Source organism: Sciurus carolinensis, chromosome 6 (genome assembly GCF_902686445.1).
Source record: "Sciurus carolinensis chromosome 6, mSciCar1.2, whole genome shotgun sequence".
Classification (NCBI taxonomy): Eukaryota; Metazoa; Chordata; class Mammalia; order Rodentia; family Sciuridae; genus Sciurus; species Sciurus carolinensis.
Genome location: NC_062218.1, coordinates 96,306,782 through 96,332,483, shown reverse-complemented (window position 1 = coordinate 96,332,483; position 25,702 = coordinate 96,306,782). Strand labels below are relative to the sequence as shown.

The 25,702-nt window shown below is 37.2% G+C and overlaps 2 protein-coding genes across 14 annotated transcripts in view; both read right to left on the bottom strand.

Moving 5' to 3' along the window:
• Window positions 1-1,760: 1,760 nt before the first annotated feature.
• On the bottom strand, window positions 1,761-8,254 carry Srp19 (signal recognition particle 19). Of its 2 annotated transcripts, none has more exons than XM_047555978.1 (5): window positions 8,154-8,254; window positions 7,513-7,588; window positions 4,452-4,523; window positions 4,253-4,364; window positions 1,761-2,310 (listed from the first exon to the last, which is right to left on the bottom strand). In XM_047555978.1, exons 1-5 carry the CDS (start codon window positions 8,192-8,194, stop codon window positions 2,177-2,179), a joined length of 435 nt encoding a protein of 144 aa, XP_047411934.1. In that variant the 5' UTR covers window positions 8,195-8,254; the 3' UTR covers window positions 1,761-2,176. The 2 variants fall into 2 exon arrangements, with proteins under 2 accessions (XP_047411934.1, XP_047411935.1); XM_047555979.1 differs by lacking the exon at window positions 1,761-2,310 and adding an exon at window positions 2,800-4,079.
• A 4,992-nt stretch (window positions 8,255-13,246) lies between these two features.
• Apc (APC regulator of WNT signaling pathway) overlaps window positions 13,247-25,702 on the bottom strand; it is a 137,779-nt gene continuing 125,323 nt past the window's right edge. For all 12 annotated transcript variants that reach the window (XM_047555011.1, XM_047555015.1, XM_047555017.1 and 9 more), the window contains 2 exons: window positions 25,432-25,646; window positions 13,247-23,609 (listed from right to left, as the gene is read on the bottom strand). In XM_047555011.1, coding sequence (XP_047410967.1) covers window positions 17,033-23,609; window positions 25,432-25,646 — 6,792 coding nt within the window. In that variant the 3' untranslated portion in view covers window positions 13,247-17,032. The remainder of the gene's footprint in view (window positions 23,610-25,431; window positions 25,647-25,702) is intronic.

The window sequence follows — 25,702 nt, the reverse complement described above, 5'->3', positions numbered from 1 at the left end:
CCACAAGTTTAGATTCCAGTCATCTTTCTGTGAGACAATTTTCAAGTTTGCTGCTTCAGTATCCATCAACTACTTTCTTCCTTAGATGCCTCTACTAATAGGGTTGAAAAAACTATATATTCACTTTCCCAGCCTTCCTTGAAGCTAGAGATAGACACGTGCCACAGCTCTTGAGACTTAAGACTTCTGGGAAGGACTTTAAATATTTTTTTGCTTTCTTTCCTTTTATTTGATACTGGGGGTTGAACCCAGGGGTGCTTCACCACTGAGCTATATCTGCAGCACCCCCACATTTTTTAAAAACATTTTGAGACGGTGTGAATAAGTCAATGAAACTGGCCTTGAAATTGCCATCCTCCTGACTCATCTTCCTGAGTTGCTGATGTGCCACTGCACCTGATTCTATTTATTATTTATTTATGGTACTGAGAATTGAACCCAGGAGAGTTTTACTACTGACCTACATCCCCAACCCTTTTTATTTCTTGAGCCAGGGTCTTGCTAACTTGCTGTTCTCCTGCCTCAGGCTCCCACATCACTGGGATTACAGGTGTACCATTGTTCCTGACTTGCCTTCTTTTTAAAGGGATCCAGAAGTTGCTAGCATAGCTTTTTCGTTCCTTACACTCTCATGTAAAAGTTTGGTGCCATGTCAGCCCTTTCATAAACTTAAAATGACAAGCATAAGAATGTCAGAAACATGCCATTGACAGTGAAGTAGAAAGACACAAAGGGCATCACCAAGAGCTGAACCAACAACTATAATAACCTCCTTTGGGTTTATGTTATCCAAAAAACAGTAAAATAGCAGCTGGGTGTGGTGGTGCAAGCCTGCAACCCCAGCAACCTAGGAGGTGGAGGCAGGATGGCAAACCTGAGGCCATCCTCAGAAACTTAGTGAGATTCTGTCTCAAAATCAGAAATAAAAAGGGCTGGGGATGTAGCTCAGTGGTTGCGCCTCCCTCCTCCGGCTGCCACCTCCTCCCAAAAAAGTGCTGCTTATATTCCTCATCGACTCATTGTTTTCTACTTCGCAGCCAATCATATTCCTAAGAGATCTACCTTTCCACAGAGGGAAGCCCCGAATCATGTTTTACATATACCCCCCAACTCCAGTACTTATATATTTATGTAATCTGCTACATTATCTTCACTATAACTTTTTAAGGAGCAAAATATTAAACAAATGAAAACACTCTTTTTTGTTGTTTTTTTTTTAGACAGAATCTTGCTATATAGCCCAGGTTCAGGATTCTGAGCAACTGGAATCTTGGGGTTTGCTTGTTTCAGAATCAGTTGGGATTGTTTGATCACAAGTAATAAAAATTACAGAAAATGGACGTGCTGGAAGTTGATGAAGTAGCTCATAGAATTCAAGGAAGAGCTCCTTCTCCCTCAGGAAGAACAGGAACTGGTATAGCTTAAAATCATCACTTTTAGAAAAGTACTCTGAAATTCTGAAGGACCTTTCCAATTCAGTTACTTCAAGATAATTTTTAGGACTCCAGTGTAAACATTTTTAAACCTAAAAAAATCAGCAAATTTAAAGCTTAGGGACTTTCCATATGACAAACTCCAGCAATTGAACAATTTGATTACTGTAACTTATTCAAAGAATACGATCTCCAAACTCTTATAAGAAGAGTTACCATTTTCTTCTCTTGTAGGTTCACACTGTTCAAGTTTACACTACCTATTTTACTCTCCTTTAATGCCTCATCTACTGGTATTAATTGTTTCATAAGCAAAAGTTACAAAAGTCATTTTGAAAATTTTATTTCATTGACTTAAAAGGTGAACAAAATGTGTATTTCAAATCTTATTAAACATTTATCCGACACAATACATTTACATAGAGGACAAACAGGATTTCAAGTAACTTAGGAGACAGTCCACTGTTCATTTAAAAATATTCTTTCTTCCATAAAACCTCTTCATTGAAAGATAAAACAAAACCTCTAAAGCAACAAAAAATCTTGTCTTTTATACTGCATAAATGCTAGATGCAAACTTCTGATTTATTTATTTCATTGTCAACTCTGATGATGAAGATGGAAGGCATAAATGTTCCCAGTTCAGTCAAATGATGCAAACAAAAAGCTGTTTCCCTCAGATACAAAGAAGTCTCCATTCACGTCTCGTACAGTAGGACCATATACTTGCTGCTCGTACCAGATCACTTCTTCTTCTTTCCTTTCCCTTTTTTACTTCCCTCTCCTTGTTGAAGACTTGGGTCACCACCTCCTGTTTTTTGTGTCCTTGTTTTTAGTTTAGGTATCATTTCTGCTGCATACAACATTACTGATTTACCTAGGAACCAGAAGTTAGGTTTAGTGTACAAACTAAGAAATAAGACATAAAAGATCATTAACTTGAGTATCATAAAGTCCAAGAAAATGGGAAGTAATTTTAAATAATCAAATGATTATAAAGTTAGTAAGTTGCTCAAATCAGTGCTTCTGCTAGAGAAAATGTACTGAGAACAAGAAAAATAATTAAGTGAACAAAATGAAAATATAAAACATTAAGTTTGAAACAAAAATTCTGTTTTGCTGGGTGCAGTAATACATACCTATAATCCCAGCAACCTGAGAGGCTGATGAGGCAGGAGGATCACTAGTTTGAGACCAGCCTCAGAAACTTAGTGAGACTCTTTCTCAAATAAGACCCTTTCTTATTTTACTTTATAAAAATATAAAATTAAAAGGACTGGGGATGTAACTCAGCGGTAAAGCACCCCTGGGTTCAACCCCACAACCAAAAAAAAAAAACAAAAAAACAAAAACAAAAACCCAACAAACAAAAAAATTATGGTCTTGGTTCTAGTAATTGGCTGAAAGATCAATGAAGAATATATGTAAATATAACAAACTGGAGACAAGAGTCAGACTACCATTGTAACCTAAGCTTCTAAAGACACAGGGTCTCTCAGCCTTTTAACAAAAAACCAAATGTTATTAAGCTGAACAGATCTTCCTCACATGCCCAGACGATGTATGCATAAATGCACCACTGCTATGCCCACTCCAACCAGGTACTTTCCCTACTCCAAAAAACCAAGCTCCTCAGTTTTGCTCTTTTTAGTGACTTACTATTTTCTAATTAGAAACCACAAGCAACCTTTTTCTCAATCACAACTTTTACCTCCATTTTCAAATCAAAAACTATTTTTGCTTTTGGTCTTTTGAGACAGTATAAGAAAATGTCACAGAGAAGAAAATAATACATCAGAATGTATTATCTGTCACATTTGAGTCAGAATCTTAAATATGTAGCAATACCTACCAATCTTGACAGAATTTGGTTTATGAGAACTAATCTATCTGAATTTGACTAAAAACAATCACACTGTCAATTTGCCTGCCAAAGTGTATTTAGTTGAATTAAACAGTTTAATTAAACTGAAGGAAAAAAAAATAAACAGCTGTTTCTTCAAATTAAAATGTATGTTTTAAAACTAAAAAAATTTCAAAAAAATAAATAACATATAAACACTTACCTTACCAATACCTAGAACTAATATTTTGTTATACTGGTGTCTAGTTTGTTTTGTTTTGTTTTTCAAAAAATAAAGTATTGGACATGATGCTAATAGTCCCTTGAGGTCTCCACTCCCGACTCCCACTGCTCACAGTTTTAAACGTGGGCTCTTTCCAGTACATTTTTTAATACATTTTTTTAGCTGTCAATGGACCTTTATTTGTTTATTTATTTTTATGTGGTGCTGAGAATTGAATCTAGTGCCTCACACATGCCAGGCAAGCACTCTACCTTTGAGCCACAACCCAGTCCCTCCAGTGTATTGTAAAAACATTTCTACAAGCAACATACATATTCATCTTCAATAAACTGCAATATTTTATCTTTAAATTTACCTGAGTGATGCCATACTATGAATATCTCTTTGTTCACTCAATCTTGCTCTTTAGATTTATTAATGAGAGAAATAAGATCTGGAATAACTACTAACATTATCCATTTATTAACTTTTATACTTTTAACCTGGGAGCAGTGATGGTCTTTCAGAAGTTTATAAAATGCTCAGAAAAAGTTTCATCACATTCTCAGAGGTTTTTAACCTAAAAGAAATTAAAACTACTGTTATACCTCTTTCCATCAGTGGCAGTCTTTCTCTAAATTAATTTGTAGAATATAAATTCATTTATACCTTTCAAAAGGTCAGTTTTAGAACCTCTGTTGTATCATAGACAAAAAACACATTCCTAAAGTTAATTCATTAAAAAAAGCTTACGTGATGGGAACTGTACAAGACAGAGGCTGCCGTCTTCCTGTCTGAGCTGGACCCGGACTCTGCCTCTGTATTGAGCATCACGATTCCATTCTCTAGAGTACATTTTATTTTTCTAATGTAAATAAAACAAAAACAGGCTTTTAAGAAAGTTATCATATAAATGAATACAGAAAATAGTGAAGGAAGAATCACATCATACCTCAACAAACACATTAAGTCCAACTGCTGAGCATACATCTTGAATCTCTGTAGCTGTAGGATTTTCAACAGCCTGAACAGATAAAAACAAAAACACGAAATAGTTTTAGCTTTAAGAGAATACTGCTATACAATTGTGTAAATCACTTTAAATACTATGATCAAAACATGTACCTAAACCCTATCTTTTCTTAGTAGGTACAACATTTTCAATTTTTTTTCTCAAATAATTTTTTAGTTGTTAATGGAACTTTATTTATATATTTATTTACATGTGATGCTGAGAATCAAGTCAAACCAGTGCTTCACACATGCTAGGCAAGTGGTCTACCACTGAGCTACAACCCCAGCCCTCAATTCTTTTCAATTTGTTTTAATTGGTTATTCATGACAGTAGAATCCATTTTGACACACTGTACACAAATGGAGCATAACTTCTCATTCCTCTGGCTATACAGGTGCTGAGTCACACCAGTAATCATACTTGTATACAGGGTAATAATGTCTGTCTCATTCTACCACCCTTCCCATCCCTACCACCCCAACCACTCCTCACTCTCCTCTGCACAATCCCAAGTTCCTTTATTCTTCCCTACCCCACACGTCCCCACTATGGATCAGCATCTGCTTATCAGAGCAAACATTTGGTCTTTGGTTTTTTGGGATTGGCTTATTCCACTTAGCATGATATTCTCTAGTTCCATCCTTTTACTTTCAAATGCCATAATTTCATTCTTTAAGGCTGAGCAATATTCCACTGTGTATATGTACCATATTTTCTTTATTCATTCATCTGTTGAAGGGCATCTAGGTTGATTCCACAGGTTAGCTACTATGCATTCAGCTGCTATAAACACTGATGTCTGGCCCTTCAATTTTAATTTTAAAAATTCCTGGGAATTACACTGATTCATACTTATGTGTCTTTCTTTCAAAAGACAGACTTTGGCAATGCTTGGAGATAACTGTGGGAGAGTCATCTAGTAGGTAGAAGCCAGGGATGCTGCTAAACATTAAAAAATGCACAGGACACACTGCTATAAAAAGAATTATCAGGCTCAAAGTGTCGATGATGCTGCTGTTGTGAAACTGCTATAGAGCAATGGGAATTAAACTACACACAAAGGTTTAGGAGTTAGCTCAATGAGAGAACACATGCTTAAGCATGCCCAAGGCCCTGGGTTCAATCACCAGCAATAAAACATCAAAAGGCAACACTCAAAAATGTGGACCAATCTTATAAGCTTAAAGTTCAGTGATAAAAAGACATAAAAGTACACAGTGAATAATCCTATTTACATAAAATTCAAGAACAAACAAGTATAATCTACGGTGCTAGAAATCAGGATAGTGGTTATCCTTATATAAGTGAACATATGTGGAGGGGACAGTGAGTGAGAAGGGATATAAAGAATCTTCCTATAAGCTGATAATGTTTTTAAAGTTTGTGGACTGGATACCCTCCCATTGTGAAAATTAATTGAACTATTATGTTTATATGTTATATATAAAGCTTAAAAGAATTCAGTCATTCTTCAGAGAGAATCTGTCACAGTGGCTTGACGTCTGGCATTATTCTGAACAAGTGCCAAAGTATCTTTCTTTTCACCTGAGGCAGCAAAGCAGACTTTACATATTGAAGCAACAGCAAAATGAGAGATATTAAATAATATAAAAATATTTAATTCATTGCTTCAGATCAAGTTGCCTTAAACTTGTCATTAGATTATAAAATGTAAATGACTCTTTAAATGTAGAATATGGCTGGGCGTAGCAGCACATGACTGTAATACGAGCGGCTAGGGGTGTGGGGGGGGGGGGCTGAGGCAGGAGGATCGTGAGTTCAAAGCCAGCCTCAGCAAGAGTAAAGTGCTAAGTAACTTGGTGAGACTCGATATCTCTAAATAAAATAAAAAATAGGGCTGGAGATGTGGCTCAGTGGTCGAGTGCCCCTTAGTTCAATCCAAGGTACCCCCCCACCAATAAATAAATAAATATAGAATATGACACACTGGGCATGGTGGTGCAGGCCTGTAATCTCAGCAACGGGGGAGGCTGAGGCAGGAAGATCCCACGTTTGAGACCAGCCTCAGAAACTTAGTGAGACCCTGTCTCAAAATTAAAAATAATTTTTTTAAAAATAATTTTTACCAGTGGTAAAGCACCCCTAGGTTCAATATCCGTTACAAACAACATAACAAAACAAAAAAAGAACATGTCTTTCATTTGGGATTAGGCACTTTCCAAACTTAAGCCAACAGACCACCTGAAAACTTGAGTTCCCTATTCAAAAAGTATGAAGACTTCATAACTCCCTCCTTTCCTTTATTCCCCCCTGTTGCAAGCACTCTACTACTAAGCTACAACCCCAGTACCTGCTTCTTACCTTTAAAAAGTATTAATTTTAAAGTGAATTTACCCCTTTAAATGAAAAAAGATAATGAAGACTACACTCAATAAGGCTGCATTTTCTGCAAGCCTTTATTCACATATTTAAAGAAACTCAACTGTAGAGCTGATTGTAGTGGCACAAGCCTGTAATCGCAGCCACTAGGGAGGCTGAGGCAGGAGGATCAAAGGTTCAAAGCCAGCCTCAGCAACTGAGGGAGGCCCTAAGCAACTTAGATCCTGTCTCAAAAAATAAAAATAGGGCTGGGATGTGGCTCAGTGGCTAAGAAACCCTGGGTTCAATCCCTGAGGCCAAAATAGAACAAAAAAACACCAACTCAACTGCAAAGGCATTTTATTGTACAATGAAGTAATTTTGATTTTCTTTATTAAGGAGAATGGAGAATGTTGTCATAATTATGGTTAAAAAAAAGTGTAAATGCTCCAGACACCCCCCACGCCACTTTCTTTACAAACATAGCTTCATTATGAACCATTTCAAAAACCCCTTCAACCTATGCAATAGCGTCTCTCTGGTTTCACCAGTATTAAGGAAAGCACTCAAATTTTGGCTGCTGTTCTCCTCAGGCCTTTAAGAAACGCAACGAAATAGAAGACGACTTTGTGGCCTGTTAGGACAACCTCCCCCATCCTAGGTACCAGCCACCGCTCACCTTACTTATGGGGATCCTCCTTCCCTCCGCGATGGTCTTCTTGTTATTTAAGTAAGCAGGATATATACAAATAAACCTGACACACAGAAAGCAAAGCTGTTATAACTAGAGCAGTGTTTCAAAACATGCATCCAGCCATCATCTTCGTGGCAGGTACATCTATACTATTACTTAATAATAACAGTATAAACTGCCTTTTACTTAATTCACCTAAAGAGAAAACTATTGGTTACCTTACGGAAAAACAAAATATAATTGGTTTGGGAAGGTTAAAAACAACAACGAAAACAAAAAGGATGCGGTAACTGTTACGTTAGGCACAGAGGCCTGTCAGAAGTTCCTGAGGGTGGAGCCCACTCATTGCACGAAAGCACGGCGTCGGAGGTACTAAAAACGTTGTTATCTCATGTTTTCGTAGCACCCTAAATCCTTTTTTTCAGATACAAAGATTGAGCTAAGCTCGGGATTTCAGCGAAAAGCTTGGGACTGCAGACTTCCCGGCCGGGGAGAGGCGCGGAGTCTGAGGCTCACGCCGAGCTCAAAGGGCGAAGCGGCTCTTTAGGTCTAACGGTGGGGAATGGCGGCACAGCATCTGCGGTATCGCAAGCACCCCCCACCTTTCTACCCGCCTCATAACTCACCTGTCTTGGTCTGCCGGAGACCGTGCAGCGGCGCAAGCCATTTCCACTCGAGTTCACACACAGCGCGAACCCCGCCCACAGAAAACCAGCCGGAAGTTACGAAACCAACCGCTCTTCCGGCGGAACTCCTGCCCCCCAAAGTGGCCCCGCGCCGGCAGTCTTTCAACGCCGGTTTGTTCCAGCACCTGTCGCTCGGAGCCGTGATGTTTAGACTCTGACGTGGCTTGTTAACCTTTATTCTCGCGAGAAGACTACGAACGGTTCTTTTCCACTTTTCTCACATTGGAGCGCTTTAGGAGCGTGCACCGTCTTTTAATTAATTAATTAATTAACGTTTCCTTGTTCCCCCTTTCACACCAAAGTTGGGTGGTACTGTTTACGCTCGCCCGCGGGTGAAGGTTGTATGCTGAGGGGCGTCAGTGTAGTTTGAAGCGGAAATACAGGTTAGAGCAGGCAAGGAAATGTCCTTATGTTTTAATTTTGTATCCATTCCTGGCTCCTGCAGCTTGTTCTCTTTTCTTTTTTTTTATGATTATAAAAAGGGGATTTATTAGGTTGGCTTACACAATCAGGATAGTCCACAATGGCCATCTGCAGGCTAGAGAGCTGGAGGAACCAGTAGCAGCACAATCAGAACAAGAGAGATCAGCGATGCCACCCTAGTCCGAAACCAAAGGCTTCTGGACAGCTTGTTTTCAATTTGGCAAGATTGAACTTTTTAAAGTGATGGAATTAGGAGAATTTTTGGCAGTTGTGTTTCAGTGTACTGCATGTTAGAAACTTGACTACCCACCTTTAAAAACGTCTGAAGGACACCTTATAATATAAAATTAATCATGATTTTACATGCTTCGTTGATGTTTAGGAAGAGGAAAACTTCCTCCTCCATTTTCTTAGGTTTCCAGCTGGGTCCTAGAATTAAAGTGACATAAAGATAGATTAACAGGAGAAATGGATAGTACAAATGTGGTACTGGAAACTAACAGGGAAATAAGGACCTAAAGAAGCAGGGCCATTTACTTATATACTGGATTAGACAAATAATACTTGTGAAGAAGTAACTAAATCATTTGGGTAGGCTTAAAAGATGAGTTATCAAGATTTGTATGGAATTCTCTTGGTTTCAACTTCTCATCCTTGAGGATAAGGACAGTGTCTTTCACATGAGAATTCTATCTTTTAAGAAATAGGTGAAAGTGATCGTTTTGAACATGCTATTTTTCAAGTATCTAGCTTAGTATGTCAGAATAGCATATTTTAACCTCTTCAGTTGCAAAGCATTACTTCCCAGCATTTCTGTTCAACTAAACATACCTTCATTCCTATATTAGCAGTGGCTGTTTAATCCATATCCATAATGGAGCTTTTCAAAGAAACAGGCAAAGTAAGACATTAACGTTTTTAAAAAATATTTTTTAGTTGTTGATGGACCTTTATTTATTTATATGTGGTACTGAGAATCGAACCCAGTGCTTCACACATGTTAGGCAAGTGCTCTGCCACTGAGCCACAACCCAGCCCCAAGACATTCACTTTTATAGATGAAAAAAAACCAAAAAAACAAAAACAAAAACAAAAACAAAAAACAAAAAAACCCTGAAAAACCAACTAAATAGAAATCTCCCCAAAAGCGGAGTCTCAGTGAGGTTGAATAATTTGCCCATTTGCACTAATAATGGCTGAAGGTATCATCAGTCTCTTTCCCTATCTGTATATCTTTATATCTATCTGTATACTGATATAGCTATATAGAGCTCTCTTGTTCTCTCTCTATATACATATATATGTGTGTGTATATATATATACACGTGTGTGTATGATTTATATATATATGGTCTGAGATTTGGTGCAGAGCCTTATTACCATGGAGTTGTTTTCTTAGAGCCATGTAAATAATTGGGGACAAAAGAGAAATATTGGTGGTTACATTGTCTGGTTTATACACATTAAGGGTATTAATCACAGAGGTGATGGAGCTAATATTATTTAGTGCCAATTCTATGCCAGATCCGCTCTCCTATTTAACCCTACACTATTGCTGAAATATTTTTTTTTCTTTTTTCTTTTTTTTTTTTTTGGGTGCTGGGGATGGAACTCGGGGCCTTGTGCTTACAAGGCAAGCACTCTACCGACTGAGCTATCTCCCCAGCCCCTATTGCTGAAATATTGTACAAGGAGAGAGGCTTGATTTGTGAGAGAAAGAAAGTGATGGAGGGGCAGCCATAATAAAAGAAATAACATAAAACTTTTGCTGAAGATTTAAAAGTATTTACTATTAAAAGACAGGATTGTGGGAAAAACAACCTCAAACAGCTAGACTTAGGAAAATTTATTTTTTATAAGGATTAAGAACAAAACCCTATAAACATACAAATAGGAAACAAGTTTATATATAATTTAAAAACCCAGACCAAGGTTGAAACTTTTCAGCAATAGTAAACATCAGAAGCCAAGAGTTCTGCAGAAAAGGAATTGTGACCAAAATTATACGTAGTGTGGAGGCAAAAGAAATTTTAAACCAAGAATAGAAAGTATATCCCCAATTTAGCTTTTCTGAAAAAATAACAGGAAACACTTCAGCCAAGCTAAATTAACAAACTAAAGAAAATCAAAGATATGAAATATAAACAGTGTATGTGATTAACTTGGTACCGTTCCTCAACTTTATGCTTTGATTAACTCTCCCTGAATTCCCCTTTGTTCTTTAGTATCTTATTTGAGTATCTTTAATGATTTACTAGCTAATAGATGGAGATATTGACTTCTTAATATACATATATATATTTTTTTTTTTTTTAGTCATAGGTGGACCTTTATTTTTATGCAGTGCTGAGGATGGAACCCAGGGCCTCCCGTGTGCTAGACAAGCATGCTACCACTGAGTCACAACCCCAGCCCAAGAAATCCATTTCTTTTTAACTTTGGGGTTACCACTAAATTAAAAAAAAATAAATTCGTATTTTTCCAAGTTAAAAATAACATAGTGTCTATTGACATTTCTTATTTAGTATGTTTTCACAACTTCCCTACCTTCTAACTTGTTTCCTTATTTGTGTTGGAATAATTTTGAAGTTAAGATTAAAATTATTAAGCATTTAATTTTGTTTTAGTTGGACATTTACAGTGCGATTCATTATCAGACTGACCACAATTGTTTACACTTTTTTTCAAGTTTAGAAATTTTATTGCTCAGTTTCCTTAATACCTTTACATTTATTTTTAATTGCTGGGGCAGCTGAGATAGTGGGACAGAAATATGTCTTGGTTTCTGGTTGCCCAGTGCCTTTGCCCCTTGAAGATTTGGGGAATTGATGTTTTATGAATCCAGTCTCCTTAACGGAGAAACCAAATCAAAACTCAAAAACCAATAATAGGCTTTCTCAGACTACAGAGGGATGTAATGTATCCTTTACCAATCATGCCAAACCAAGTAAGACTTCACTTTAGAAGCAAGCAGTATGAGGACAGAACTGCCTCATGTAACCTTTATTTATTTTTTTTGTGGTGCTGGTGATTGAACCCAGGGCCTTGTGCTTGCAAGGCAAGCACTCTACCAACTGAGCTATATCCCCAGCCCACCTCATGTAATCTTATTGAAATGATGTCAAGGGGGTACCAGAGTTTAGGAGCAGCAAGTGGGTTTTTACTGAAGCAGTCTCACAGTATGGATATTGTTTCCCATGTAGTTTTCAAGATTACCTAGCCCTCAGACAGATCCCGAGAGCTACCTAATATTTTTTTATAAAAATTTTTTTAGTTGTATATGAACATAATACCTTTATTTTTTATTTCTTTTTATGTGGTGCTGAGGATTGAACCCAGTACCTCACACGTGCTAGGCAAGCACTCTACCTCTGAGCTACAACTCCAGCCCCTACCTAATATTCTTTAAATAAGTGTCCTGTCATTTAGAGATCTTCCTCCCCATCCCCAACAACTTTAGGAATCCTAAATGAAAAAAGTACTTCATTTCAATGAAATGTTTGGCTTGCCTCAGAATTCTTAGGTAGACTTTGTTTGTTTCTGAATGCTGCATATGTTGTTTCACTGTTTTGTGGTGCTTCTTTGCCATTTGGTGTTGCAGAAATCTGATTTTTTTTTTTTGAAAGACAACCTATTTCTTTTCACTAATATTTTTACATTTTTCTCTAGCTGGGCATAGTGGTACATAACTGTAATCTCTGTGACTCGGGAAGCTGAGGCAGGAGGACTGCAAGTTTGAGGCCAGCCTCAGCAACTTTAATGAGGCAGTAAGTTATTTAGTAAGACCCTTTCTCATTCCCCCACCCCAGAAAAAATAAATTAAAAGGGCAAAAGGGCATGGGATGTAGTTCAGTGATCCCTGAGTTCAATCCTTGGTGCCAAAACAACCCCCCAAAGTAAACAAAACAAAAAAATAGTTTTCCTCTATCTTGAAACCTAAGACTCACTAAGATGCATCTAAATGAGGTTTTCTATTAAGTTTCAGGTTAGTCCAGGAACAAATTGGGCTTTTTTGTTTGTGTATGTGTTTGTTGTGTCTCGTGCTGGGGATTGAACCCAGGGTCTTTTGTGTACATGAGGCACACACACTACCAACTGAGCTATATCCTGAGCCTGACAAATGCCAACTGGGGAAAAGTAGAACTAGGTCTCAGAAATGGCAGGGACTGAGGTGGCTCAGTGCTCTTTCTCTCCTGAATGTGTTCCTATATCCTCTTTTTCTACTGGCTGCTTCCTGTTATATTAAGCTCCATGATGCCAATCGTAGTAATCATCCTTGAGTCTACATGAACTTCCAACTCCCCCAGCCAGAAATTTTCTTTGTGACAACTTATTTCAAAGTGACTAGCCAAGGGTTTTTTTGTTTTGTTTTGTTTTTGATTTTTAAAGCCAGGCCTTAAAAGTCTTTGGATTCTAATAGGTAGTGTAAGTAGGGTGGGAAATGTCTGGCATTTCTTTCAATAGTCATTCCTCACTAGTGTTGCTTTATATTCAGTGGTTACCTTTCTGTATTATACATCGAACATTTTTAATAAAATAAAGTAACAATCAGATAACTTCAAGAAAGTAAGTGAATAGTTGTAAATGTAGAGAAAAAATTACCCTGAATATCAGAGAAAAGAAAGTATATTTAGCACCAAGAACAGTATTATACATATAGAACATACAGGTTAAAAGAAGCATCAATGGCCTAACAAAAAGCAGAATATACTTATAGACCACAGAATTCATAACAGTAGGAAAATAACCTGGGGTTTACAGGAGCCACAGTTCATAAGCTTCAACATTACAAAGTAGTATTTTAAACTCAGCATAATTATTAGGGAAATATGCTTAGTAGAAAAGAAAAAAAATTATACTCTCTAGTTCAGCCACTGTGACTTAAAAAATCATTTTTGTTTGGTAAATTTTACCCATCTTACTACTCGAATCTTTCTTCAGCTCTGGGCAATTTACTTTTGCATTCTGGCACTCCATTCTTTTCCTTTCTTAGATGAAAAGAAACCCAGTGTGATTATATAAATTCAGATATAGTGCAACTGGCTCCCATCAGCAATGGACTCATCCTTTCATTTAATTAACTTTGCAGTAACATGATCCATATTTTACATAATCAAGAAAAAATTTGACTGTACTATTTGTTCCTTACAGAATTTATTTTTCATTATGTCCCTCATAAACTTCCAGTGCCCCAGTAATATGTAAAGTTTATCCTCAATTATCAGACTGATTTGACCACTGATTATACCACATTCATAGTATGTTGATATTTCAATCTGAAACCAATTTTCCCTCATCTCAAAGTTCCCATTTTCAATCTTTTCTAATATTACTGCCATTTCAAATCAGATATTTTGGCTTTTACAATAACTGTTTCAAAGGAAATATTATTAGCTGATCCTTCAGAAGTAGTAGTGTTCAAAATTACTTGTTCATTCATGTCTGGTATTCCTTATCAGATTGAACAGCTCAATATTCAATCAAGTCTTAGGTCTAGAGAAAGAATTTGTTGGTAGATTAAAGGTCCAGTTGTTGAATTTCTGGAGCCCAAGGCAATCATCAGAGAGCTTCAATGTGGTAACTGAGGACAGTAATTCTCTTAAGTATTGACCTCTGGACCAGCAGCACCAGCAGCAACTTTGAATTTAAGATGCAAATTCTTGGGGCCCACTCCAAACCTACTCATTCCAATTATGGGGGTGTGGCCCAACTGTATCATAATTAAGCACTGAGATTCAAATGCACCCTTGTTTGAAAAACCATTGTCTTAGGATTTGTTTCAGTCCACAGCTAAATAGGGCACTGACAATCCCCCACCCCTGCCTTTTAATAGCCATCACAATTACTGACAAATCTCCAACATTGGTCTTAGTAGGCCAATTTTAGTAAGTATAAACTGGGAGTATTTGGCTTGCTCTCAGTTTTGGTAGCATCCTAATGCCAGTGTCTCAAAGTAGAAGTGATTTGTCCCTTTACTGATTCAGAGCCATTATCTCTTAACTAGAGTTTCTCATCCGGTGACCTTTTTTTCAAGGGAAAATATAGACTGGTTCTCCTCCCAGTAGTGTTGCCCACAGGAATTCCAGAGTATTTTTGCATATAGAAGGGACTCTTGTTTCATTCCCAACATGATGATACTTTTTTTTTTAAACTTGAATTAAAAGGCAACTTTATTCTAATTAACTAATACTCCATCTCTTCCCACAAAAATATTTGAAGAGGTTTATAAAAACTGGCATGCAATAATAATTCAGACAAAAACAGATATGACCTAGACACATTGTATCCCTGTTGTTTATGGCAGTTTTGAGAACAATATAGAATATTATTCATAAACAATTTCAGATAAGTTTTGACAAAAATTTAAATAGATTCCAAAGATAAATAAATTGAGGTGTTTACAAAGTGGAGCAGTGGAAAGATTATGGGCTTTGGAGTAAAATGCTTTAGTTCAAATCATGGTACTTATCTGGCACTTTAGTTTTTTAAAAAAAGTCTCATTACCTGTAAGTTATAAATACAGGTAAGAGGTTGATAATTAAATGATATGATTTCAAGGGCACCAGGTAGGTATGCATACTCCCGACCCCATCACCTCCTCTTCCCAATGCCCCACCATGCCTAAAAATCCTTTATCTTCTCCAAATGTAGAGTGCATGAATTTTATCATTAAAATAAACCTTTCATTTATTCAATAAATATGAGAATTTATCATCATAGTCACCTTTGATCTTTTAGAACTCAGGGAAGATATATTAAGGACTATCTTTGCTATCAGTATAGAAACTTCATGAAATAGGGCTCCCCCTGAGGTCAGTATGAGGAAGTGGGTATTTCACCCCCCAGCCCCCGCCACCAACAACTGCACCCATCAAAAATAAAGTTTCCTTAACAAGTAGGGATATTTAAATACTCTTCTGAATTTTTTCTTTTTCCCAATACCAGGGCCTCTTTTGAGTATCTTGATGGCATTACATCTACTTTTGAAGTTTCATGTGATTTGTATTTTCTGAATATGGCAAAGTACTGATTATACTTGGAGGCAGAAAATATGCCTTAACATATAGGGTGAAATACAGTGTACATTTTAGACCCAGGAGCAACAGGGAAAAGATGAAGAGGAGACAGTTACATTGTAGAGCCTGGAAGAAACTACTTGTACCTAAAGACAATCAAGATTTCAAGTATAGAATTCTTTTAAGAAAAGTGAATACTTATGTTGGCCTATTATGTTCAATGCCTAGTCCTGTGCTAGGCAGACATTGTTATATATGCATTTGTTTTAACTGAGTTCCAGTGGAGTAAGGGGGGAAAAAAAGGTGGAAAAATACTGAATATTGAAGAAGTGCTAATCACATAAAGAAAAATTAAATTTTAGTAATGGTTAAGTGCTAACAGTCTTCTTCAATTGTTTTTATTACAGTAAGAAGAATTTTACTCTTAATGCATAGAATTTGAAGAAAAAATTTATATAAGGTTTTTAAAGAGGCCCTTTTAAGACAATTATTAATACAAATGTGAAATAAAACCCTTCAAACAAATACCAATTTCAGTAATAGTTTACATACAGCAATAATTTATTCTGCAACGTTCATTTAGTTTCTGTTGAGACACAATTCATGTCTCATTAATAAAAGAGCAGCCATCTCACCTCAAATACCAGAATGTACAACAGTTACAGCATAGCAAAAATTCTACCTACTTTCAGATAAAATCTAGTTCAGGTAAAATAATTTCATTCAATGTTTTACAGTTACACAGATTTTTTTTTTTTGAGCACAAAATAGTGTGAATTGTTACACTGTAGCTATCTCTATGCACATCATGTGACCACGAAACTGTTAATCATAACTTCTGAAACTGAACCATCATTTTCTTCATGCAGTAAAGCAAAGCAGGCTGGGTAAACTTATTCATTGGAACCATATTACTGTGAATTTCACAGCCACATGATTAATTATGAAGTCAGATGGACTCACAAGGACTAAAACAATTTTTTTGCATAAATACCAATTTCTCCCTGATGTAAGTTTAGTTTATAATCTAGAAATGATTGATAACAGCAATATATATTTTCTATCTGTAGTGTTCATTATTTTAAGACGAGCGATAACTAAAGGATAATGGGATGGATGCTATTTAAATACATGTAAAACATACTGTACAAATATACTTGGCTTTACCACGTTTTTCCTTATCAAGAGTGCCTCCCAAAGTATGACCAGTGAAGACAAAGTGTACTCTATCAAATATGGCTTCCTGAACATAAACCCTCTAACAAGAATCAAACCTATTTACAAAAATTTTCAATCCTTTAAAGTATCATTTAAAACAAAATTTCTATATAGCAGTTGTAATCAGCATCTAATTTTCTAAGGTTTGTTCTTCCAGCTCTTTTAAACAGATGTCACAAGGTAAGACCCAGAATGGCGCTTAGGACTTTGAGTTCCACTGGATTCGGTGCTGTCAGTTTTTGAATCTCGTTTCTTGGTGGTGTTATTCACTGGTGTTGGGATCTGAGATGGCCGAGCTGAAGTGCTATCTGCGCTGCTTTTCCTAGGACTTGGGTTGTAATTAAAAGGAGTCACTCTGGCAGCAACAGTTCCACTAGGTGAACTGTGTTTACTTGAGCTGCTTGAACTAAAAGGGGTACGCTCTGCTACAGAGCTTTCACTGGTCTCTGCTGCAGGAACAGGATTACTTTGTCCTTGTTTTGTCTCAGTTCCTTTTTGGTCTGGGGCATCTACCTGAATAAAGGAGTTCAGGCGGTTTTCCAAACCCATGGTGTGCATGGAGGCACTCCCATTACCCACATTTTGTTTTCCCTGATTATCTTTTAAATCTTTCACATTTGGATTTCCCTTTTCTGAAACACTATCAATCACTGGGGGAGTATTACCTGTGGGAGACCTTCCGGATCTAGGGTTGTTAATGGGACAGTCCTCAATTCTCACCCAAACATCCTCTGTTTTAGAAACAGCAGGTGCCATCTGATAAATTAGAGTTTTTGATTCAGCACCATTTGTAGCACCTAAGGAAGTGTTCTGAGAAGTAATATTTGTGGGAGAAATTTCACTTTCTTTTATTTTTCTCCATGTTCCTTTTGTGGATACTTGGTTTTCTTTAGTTTGTTTTGTCCCTGAAGTAGAGTTTACATGTTTTTCATCCTCACTTTTTGCTTTTTCACTGGACTCTGATGAAGCAGAAAGAATTGAAGACGAGCTTCCAGTTCTTCTCCAAGTGCTTACTCGAGGAAGGGATGATGAATGTTTGCTATGCTCACGTTTCCAGGTTCCTGATCTGTTGATTGGAAGTCTGGAAGGACTTTCAGAATGGGAGCGTGCTATGTCATGACGCTTTGTTGGTCTTCCATCATTATATTCTATAGTAGGACTGAGATTGGGTGGAAGTTTTCGCCATCCACCAGCCTGAACAGATGAGTGTGTAGAGAGAGACATATCAGGAAGGGAAGGGCTTAAAACTGGTGTTTGTGCCTGAGACCTAGTGGGAGAATCTGGTCTAGAAGATGGAGAAAGAGATTCAAACGAAGCTGATTCCTCCAATTTTCTCCTTAAGGTTGGGCTTGGAGCTTCTTTGATAAAAGTAGACTGACGTACTAATACAGGTCTCTCTGATCGATCAGATTCACTTCCACTTGATTTAGTTGAAGACATTCTAGAAAGTTCTACCTTTTTACTGGATCCATTGCTATTATTCATCTGATTTAGTCCTTTGGAGGCAGACTCACTTCTTGGGATACTACTGGTATTCTTGGATAAGCCTGTTTGTTTGGTAAGGTTTTGTTGGCTCATCTGTCTGCCTGGCGATGTATATGACATTTTCCCAGAACCTGAAGACTTAGTTGAAGCAGTACTAGGGGATGATGTTCTAGGGAGTTGAGATAATTTGTTAGGAGGGCTTATTCCATTTCTACCAGGCGAAATTGAGTTTCTCCCTGGAGACTGCATAGGTCTAGTTAATGGTTGCTGGGCAGGTCTTGAAGGAGTAGAATCTCTCGATCCTGATCTAGAAGACCCTTTATTTGTCCCACCTATTTGAGAAGTCTGCCTGGTAACAGGGCTTAACTCTGATTTCACTGATGGCTTGGCTCCTCTAGGGGAAGTGGTGGCTGCTTGACCTTCACTAGGGCTTTTGGAGGCTGGAGTCTTAAGGGGTGGGCCTTTTTTAGAAACGGGGCTTGTACTTGAGGAGCTATTTCGAACTCCTGGAATATGAATCATTGTCCTACCTCGAGAGATTGAAGGCATGTTTGTTTGAAGGGGCTGTTTCATTTGGCTGGAAATTTCTGAATTAGATCGAACTTTTCCAGTAATCAAGCTTTTATAAACTTTTTTTCCTCCTTTGATTCCTTTATTTTCAGATTCTATTTTTTTTGTTTCCAATGTACTTTTCTCCCCAGGCTTAAGAATTCGTGGGCCTTTATTTCCTGTGAAGGGTTTTTCCTCTTGATCAGGTGTAAGATGAAAAGGTGATCCCAGAGAGATTCCTGATTTCAGTGAAAGAATGGAATCTGAATCAGATGAAGCTTGTCTAGATAAACATGCAGCAGCAGCAGCTTGATGCAAACTACTCACTATGGAATTTGCACCTTCCTGAATAGCTTTCCAATCAAAATTTTCTGAATCAGGGGATAAACCATGCTCTGAATCTGGTTTCTGTATATCTTTCAAATCAAGTGTCAAATCTTCAGCTAATATGCCACCCATATTTCTGGGACTGTGCTTTTCATTATCACCCTTGAGTCTTGAAGGCCTTTTCTTTTTTGGCATTGCAGAACTTATACATTCCTGCAACAGGTCATCTTCAGAATCAATACTAAGAGAACTGAGAGAACTGTTTCTTGAGAAACAAACAGGAGTATCCTCAACGTGAAATGATTTAGGAGCATAACCTGATGCCTGGGGTTTATTTGGTTCTCCTTGTGAGGCAGGAGGCACAGTCTCTTTGATAGGTTCACTTTCTTTGTTGTTGTTGTTTTCTTGGTCAATGTCACTGAGAGAACTTAGAGAGGAATTACGAGAAAAGCAAACTGGTGTGTTTTCAATAGCAAAATTCTGTAATTTTTCATCAGTTGCTGCCCCTCTATCTGGTATATCTTTGGATGACTGAGGAAAAGTGGGTTGCTTTTGCAGTATGGGTTTAGACTGGCCTCGACTTATTGGATGTTTTGTAACAGCTTGTGACTTATTAGATGATTGTTGACTTGATGTTGGTTCTGCGTGGCTGGTAACTTTAGCTTCTGATTCCTTATTATCTTTCCCCTTTCTTAATTCTGCCTTTTCCCTGGAAAGGTCAACATCATCATCATCAAAGTCTAGAGAACTCAAAGAATCATTTCGTGAAAAACAATAAGGAGTTCCTTCAATAGGGGTGTAATGATGAGGTGAATCAAAAGTAAAACTTCCTCTAACTCGATCTTCATTATTTGGTAGCTTATCATTGAAGTCCTTAGAATTAGTTTTCAAGTTCTGTTTCTTTGAATCTTTGTTGTCTGAAAAGGTTTGTTCAGCATTTAGGTTATTTTTTGAGTCTGTATTCTTTTTCACACGTGTCCTATATTCAGTGTTTTGTGGTATAGGTTTTACTGGTGAAGTAGGCTTCTTTTTCTTACTATCTATCTGATTTTTGTTAGTTCCAGAAGAAGACACAGATGCTTGTTGGACCTGGTCCATTATCTTTTTCACACGGAAAGGCTTGTGACTTTTCCCTTTGGGCATAGCAGAATTAATGCATTCTGCAAGAATATCGCCTTCCTCTGTTTTACTGTCATCCAATTCAGGCATAGTTACAGATGAGGTTTTTCCTCTTTGATCCTCATCTGTACTTCTGCCTTCTGTAGGAATGGTATCTCGTTTTTCAAATTCGCCTGACTGCATCCCTGCTCTAACCGCTTCTCCAGTGGCTAACTCATTTGGAGGGGATTCTATTGTTAGATCACTTAGAGATGTAGCTGTGGAAAAGTTTATAGGTGTCCCTTCTACACAATATACCCGTGGCATATCATCTCCTGGTGTAAAACTAACATGCTTTTGTGCCTGTAACCTGTTTTGTGATGGCAGAAGTTTGTACACAGGCAGCTGACTTGGTTTCCTTGCCACAGGTGGAGGTAATTTTGAAGCAGTCTGGGCTAGCTTTTTGGCTTTGCGTGATGACTTTGTTGGCATAGCAGAAATAATACATTCTTCTAATATTTCAATGTCATCATCATCTGAATCATCTAGCAGATCTTTTTCAGAATCAACAGTTTTTTCTGCCTCTTTGTCCTGGTTTTCATTTGATTCTTCAGGCTGCTCTGGTTCTGTTTCATTCCCATTGTCATTTTCCTGAACTGGAGGCATTATTCTTAGCTCCACATCTTTCTGTATAAATGGTTCATCGAGGCTCAGGGCACTCAGGCTAGATGAACAAGAAAATCCATCTGGAGTACTCTCTGTGGCAAAATGTAATAAAGTATCAGCATCTGGAAGAACCTGGACCCTCTGAACTGCAGCATTTACAGCAGCTTGCTTAGGTCCACTCTCTCTCTTTTCAGTAGTAGGTACTTTATTTTTAGGTACCTCTCGCTTGGTTTGAACTGTCTGAGGAGGTGGGGGAGGGGTTTTACTTCTGCTTGGTGGCATGGTTTGTCCAGGGCTATCTGGAAGGTCACTGGGGCTTATAATACCACTTACCATTCCACTGCATGGTTCACTCTGAACAGAGCTGGCAATGGAACGACTCTCGAAACTATCAAGTGAACTGACAGAAGTACATCTGCTAAACATGAGTGGAGTCTCCTGAACATAGTGTTCTGGTGGACTTTTCGGTGTCTGAGCACCACTTTTAGAGGGAGACTTGGCCCCTGAAGAAAATTCAACAGCTTTGTGCCTGGTTGATTCTGAAGATAAACTGGAAGCTTGGAGTCGACTGGGTTTGGTTCTAACATGCTGTGACACTGTTGCAACTTCACTTACAGGATCTTCAGTTGATCTAGTTACACTGTTCTCTTTTATTTCTGCTATTTGCAGAGTATTAGCAGAATCTGTTTCCTGTGTTGTCTGATCACATCCTATTTCATCTTCTGCTGATGACAAAGATGATAATGAACTACACCTTGAAAAACATATTGGGGTGTCTTCTACACAGTAAGTCTGAATTGTTTCTTGGTTGATAGAGGGAACTTTACAAGTGGTAGCTTTTTGAGTCTGACCATTTCTACTCTGTGCTGAACTTGGATGTAGCTGATTTTGCCTCTTGCCATTGGATGAAGGTGTGGATGCCTTCTCACTGTTTGAAGAGATGTGTTCAGTTTTAGTGTTTTGTGCAGATGAACTCTTTGAGAATGGAAATGAGGGTTTCTGTGAGGAAGAAATGTCAGTGGCATATTTTAAACTATAATCAATAGGCTGATCCACATGATGCTTTTCTTCATTATATTTTATGCTATAATTTGTTGGTCTCTCCTCTTCCTCATGCTGTTCTTCTTCAGAGTAACGTTCACTATAGTTGGTTGGCTTATCATCTTCATAGTCATCTTCTTGACATAAAGGCTGGTTTACATTTTGATTAATTCCATGACCAGAACCCACTCGATTTGTTTCTGAACCACTGGTTCCCCTGGACCTATAGGGGGAAACACATTCTTGCTGCCCAAAATGTGGCTGGAACTTAAGGTGTTTATCATCAGTGTTCTCAGTATATACAGGGTAAGTGGTATTTTGACTCCTTGATTGTCTCTGCTCATTCTGTTTTATTTCATCTTCTATTATGTGTTTTGGTCTTGCCCATCTTTCATTCTGTGAAGGACTTTGCCTTCCAGAGTTCAACTGCTCATCTGAATATTTAAGACTATAATTTATTGGTGTATCCAGTTCTCCATCATTATCATCCATATGATTTGCACTATGTATTTTATGGGCTAGGTCAGCTGGATACTGACCATAACTGCAAAATTTACTTTCATCATCTTCAGAATAGGACTCAATTGAAGGTTTCATTTGACCTCTTTTACCATAACCATCACTACTACTGACACTATTTAAACTATCATTTGAAGATCTCTTATATTCCAATTTGGCGTAAGGCATAGAGCATGTCCTATTTGAATTTTCTGACTTAGTAAAATTGTATGTATTTGAGTGTGTGTGGGCAGTGGAGCTTCTTCTTACTGCATTCCTTTCATCTGTCACACAATGTAATTCGGTGGTAGAACCAGAACTTCTGTCTTCCTGGGAGGTATGAATGGCTGATACTTCTTCCATGACTTTGGCAATCTGAGCTGCGGTGGTTGAGATTGGCAAACCTCGCTTTGAAGAGGTTCCTGGATTTTCTGTTGTTGGGTGGTAACTACTTAGGCCAATTCCTCGCTCTCTTTCCAAACTTCTATCTTTTTCAGAACGGGAACTATCTAAACTCCCCCTTGATGAAGAGGAGCTGGGCAATACTGTTGTATTTAAATATGGTGAAAGAACAGTCATATTTCCAGTATTAAAATTGTCTGACCTATTATCATCATGTCGATTGGTGTCAAAAACATAGTCACCATAAAGATTTTGCTTGTGTCTTTGCTTATTACGATGAGATGCCTTAGGACTTAAATTGTCAATATTGTCAAAAGTTTCTGATAAATGCTGAGCATCTAATTCTGCTTCTAGGGCTTTTTGTTTCCTAACATGAAGAGATGGCAAGCTTGAACCAGGAGACATAATATTGGCATCCTTATATTTTGCAGGTCTATTTGCCATGAGATTCCTTAAAGCTGCAGCACTTCCCATAGCAATCATTTTGTGCTTTGAATGAATGAGGTTCTTGAGCATGCTAACAGCCCCCATGTCCCATAATGCTTCCTGGTCTTTAGGATTTCTTGCCGAGAGATTCCACAAAGTTCCACATGCATTACTGACTATTGTCAAACTGTGAGATTTCAAGTGCTGTAACAAGGTTTGTAGGCAGTTGTTCTCTCTTAGGATTTGCCTGGAATAAAAACAAAAAAGTCTGTAAGAGAAAACAAGTAAATCTAAAGATAACTACTAAAAGTTAATAATAGGCATGTTATGATTGTACCAATTATTCTATAAATTCCAAGCATCCCACATCTTTTGTTCTTAGTTCAGTGTTTATTGACCAAAAGAAGTGAAAGTGTTTTTTTCTATCCATTCTACATTTTCTAATCTGATCTAATAGCTTAAAATACTTTCAGTGGTGGGATGGGGGTGTGAAGGAGATACATTTATTCTTTTATGTGGTGACACTTTTCCAATTTAAGGATCATAAATATATCATGAAATCTTAAACTGAACAGGAACTTTGTGGTAATTTAATCTATAGATGCAAGCCACAATGTTGACTACTGATATCTTGGAAGAGGTAAACAGAACTGATAGAATTTTTATGTAGTTAGGGAGCGTACTTTATGTACATTTCAGCAAACCTACTTTCTAGAGTAATCTCTATGTCTCCAGTTTGATTTTCTGATATGTTATCTCCCTTACAAGTGCTCTCTGGCAGATTGTGTATGTTGTCATTACTTTGAAAAATAATGTGAAGTAAAGGTTTTCAAAACATTTAAAGCATATAAATACAAGGGCTAAGAATCAACATAATGAACTCTGGGACTTAAGAGCTATAGCTAGTTTAATGCATGGCAAACTGAAGTTCAATGACAGCATATTCTGCTTTAAGGAGCCTTAAAATAGACTGGAAAGGATACACAATAAGCTTTAATGTGGTGGTCTTCTCTCAATAGTCCAGTAGTCAACTGAGTATTTACTGAGTTTACAAAGTATTTTTTGTATAGCAGAAAGGGATATAAAGCTTGCAGTTTTACACCAAAGACTTAAAAGGATGCTTATATTCTTTTTTTAAAAAAATATATTTTAGTTGTCAATGGACCTTTATTTTATTTATTTATATGTGGTGCTGAGGTTTGAACCCAGAGTCTCACACAAGTGTTCTACCACTGAGCCACAACCCCAGCCCAAGATGTTTATATTCTTCGAGGCTCTTCTACTAAAAGAACCTGATGCTCTTTTTGAAAATACAGAGGAACAACACTGGATAAATTTTAAAAATGGATAAGCTGTGAATGTACTCATATTTTTGTTGCCATATTATAGAACCCAAGTTTTAAAAATTGTGTGCCCTGAATCTGAAGTGATCTTTCAGATTTTAGAGACCTAGTAGATTAGCTGGTGGTTAAAATAATATGATTAGTGATGTTAACACACCAGTGGAAAAATGCAAGCTCATCGTTTTTGCTGTTTTTTTTTTTTTTTTTTTTAAATAAGCTTCATATTCCTTTATGCCATACTAATAAACAGGAAAGGATTTTGTTCTAATATTTGTGACTTTAATTTTTTTCCTCCATGCATGGGCTATGTCTCTTTTTTTTTTTTTTTTTTTTAAATTATAAAATTGTAAACAAATGGGATACATGTTGTTTCTCTGTCTGTACATGGCGTAAAGGCATACCATTTGTGTAATCATAAATCTACATAGGGTAATGTTGTTTCATTCATTCTGCCATTTTTTCCCTTTTCATTCTGCCATTTTTTCCCTTTGGGCTATGTCTCTTAACATTTGTGTATTTCTATTCTCTTTTATGATACTATGAACTTTATTAGAATAAACAGACTGAGTAAGACTGGGGGTTAACATTTATCTTTTTACTATAGTAAGTCTATTTTGGTTTAGAACTTTTTAAGAATTATACAAAACACTGCTTACAATTAGGACTTTTCAAAGAAATGAATTCTACATGAATTCATTTAAAAGTAATATAGAACTCTGTATATACCTGTGGTCCTCATTTGTAGCTATCAAGCTGGATACATTCCGCAAAATCCCACCTCCACTTTCAATAATGGCTAAAGTATTTGTCTGGCTCCGATAAGTGAGAGTGCCAACCAAAAACGCAAGCGCACCATCTACAGCACATATATCAGCTTTATTCTCAGTGCAATGTGCTGACAAATTCCATAAGGCACTCAGTACGCTTTTGAGGGTTGATTCCTATTAAAAAACAGAATATGTATCATCTAATTAGAACTAGAATTTGTTTTTCATAA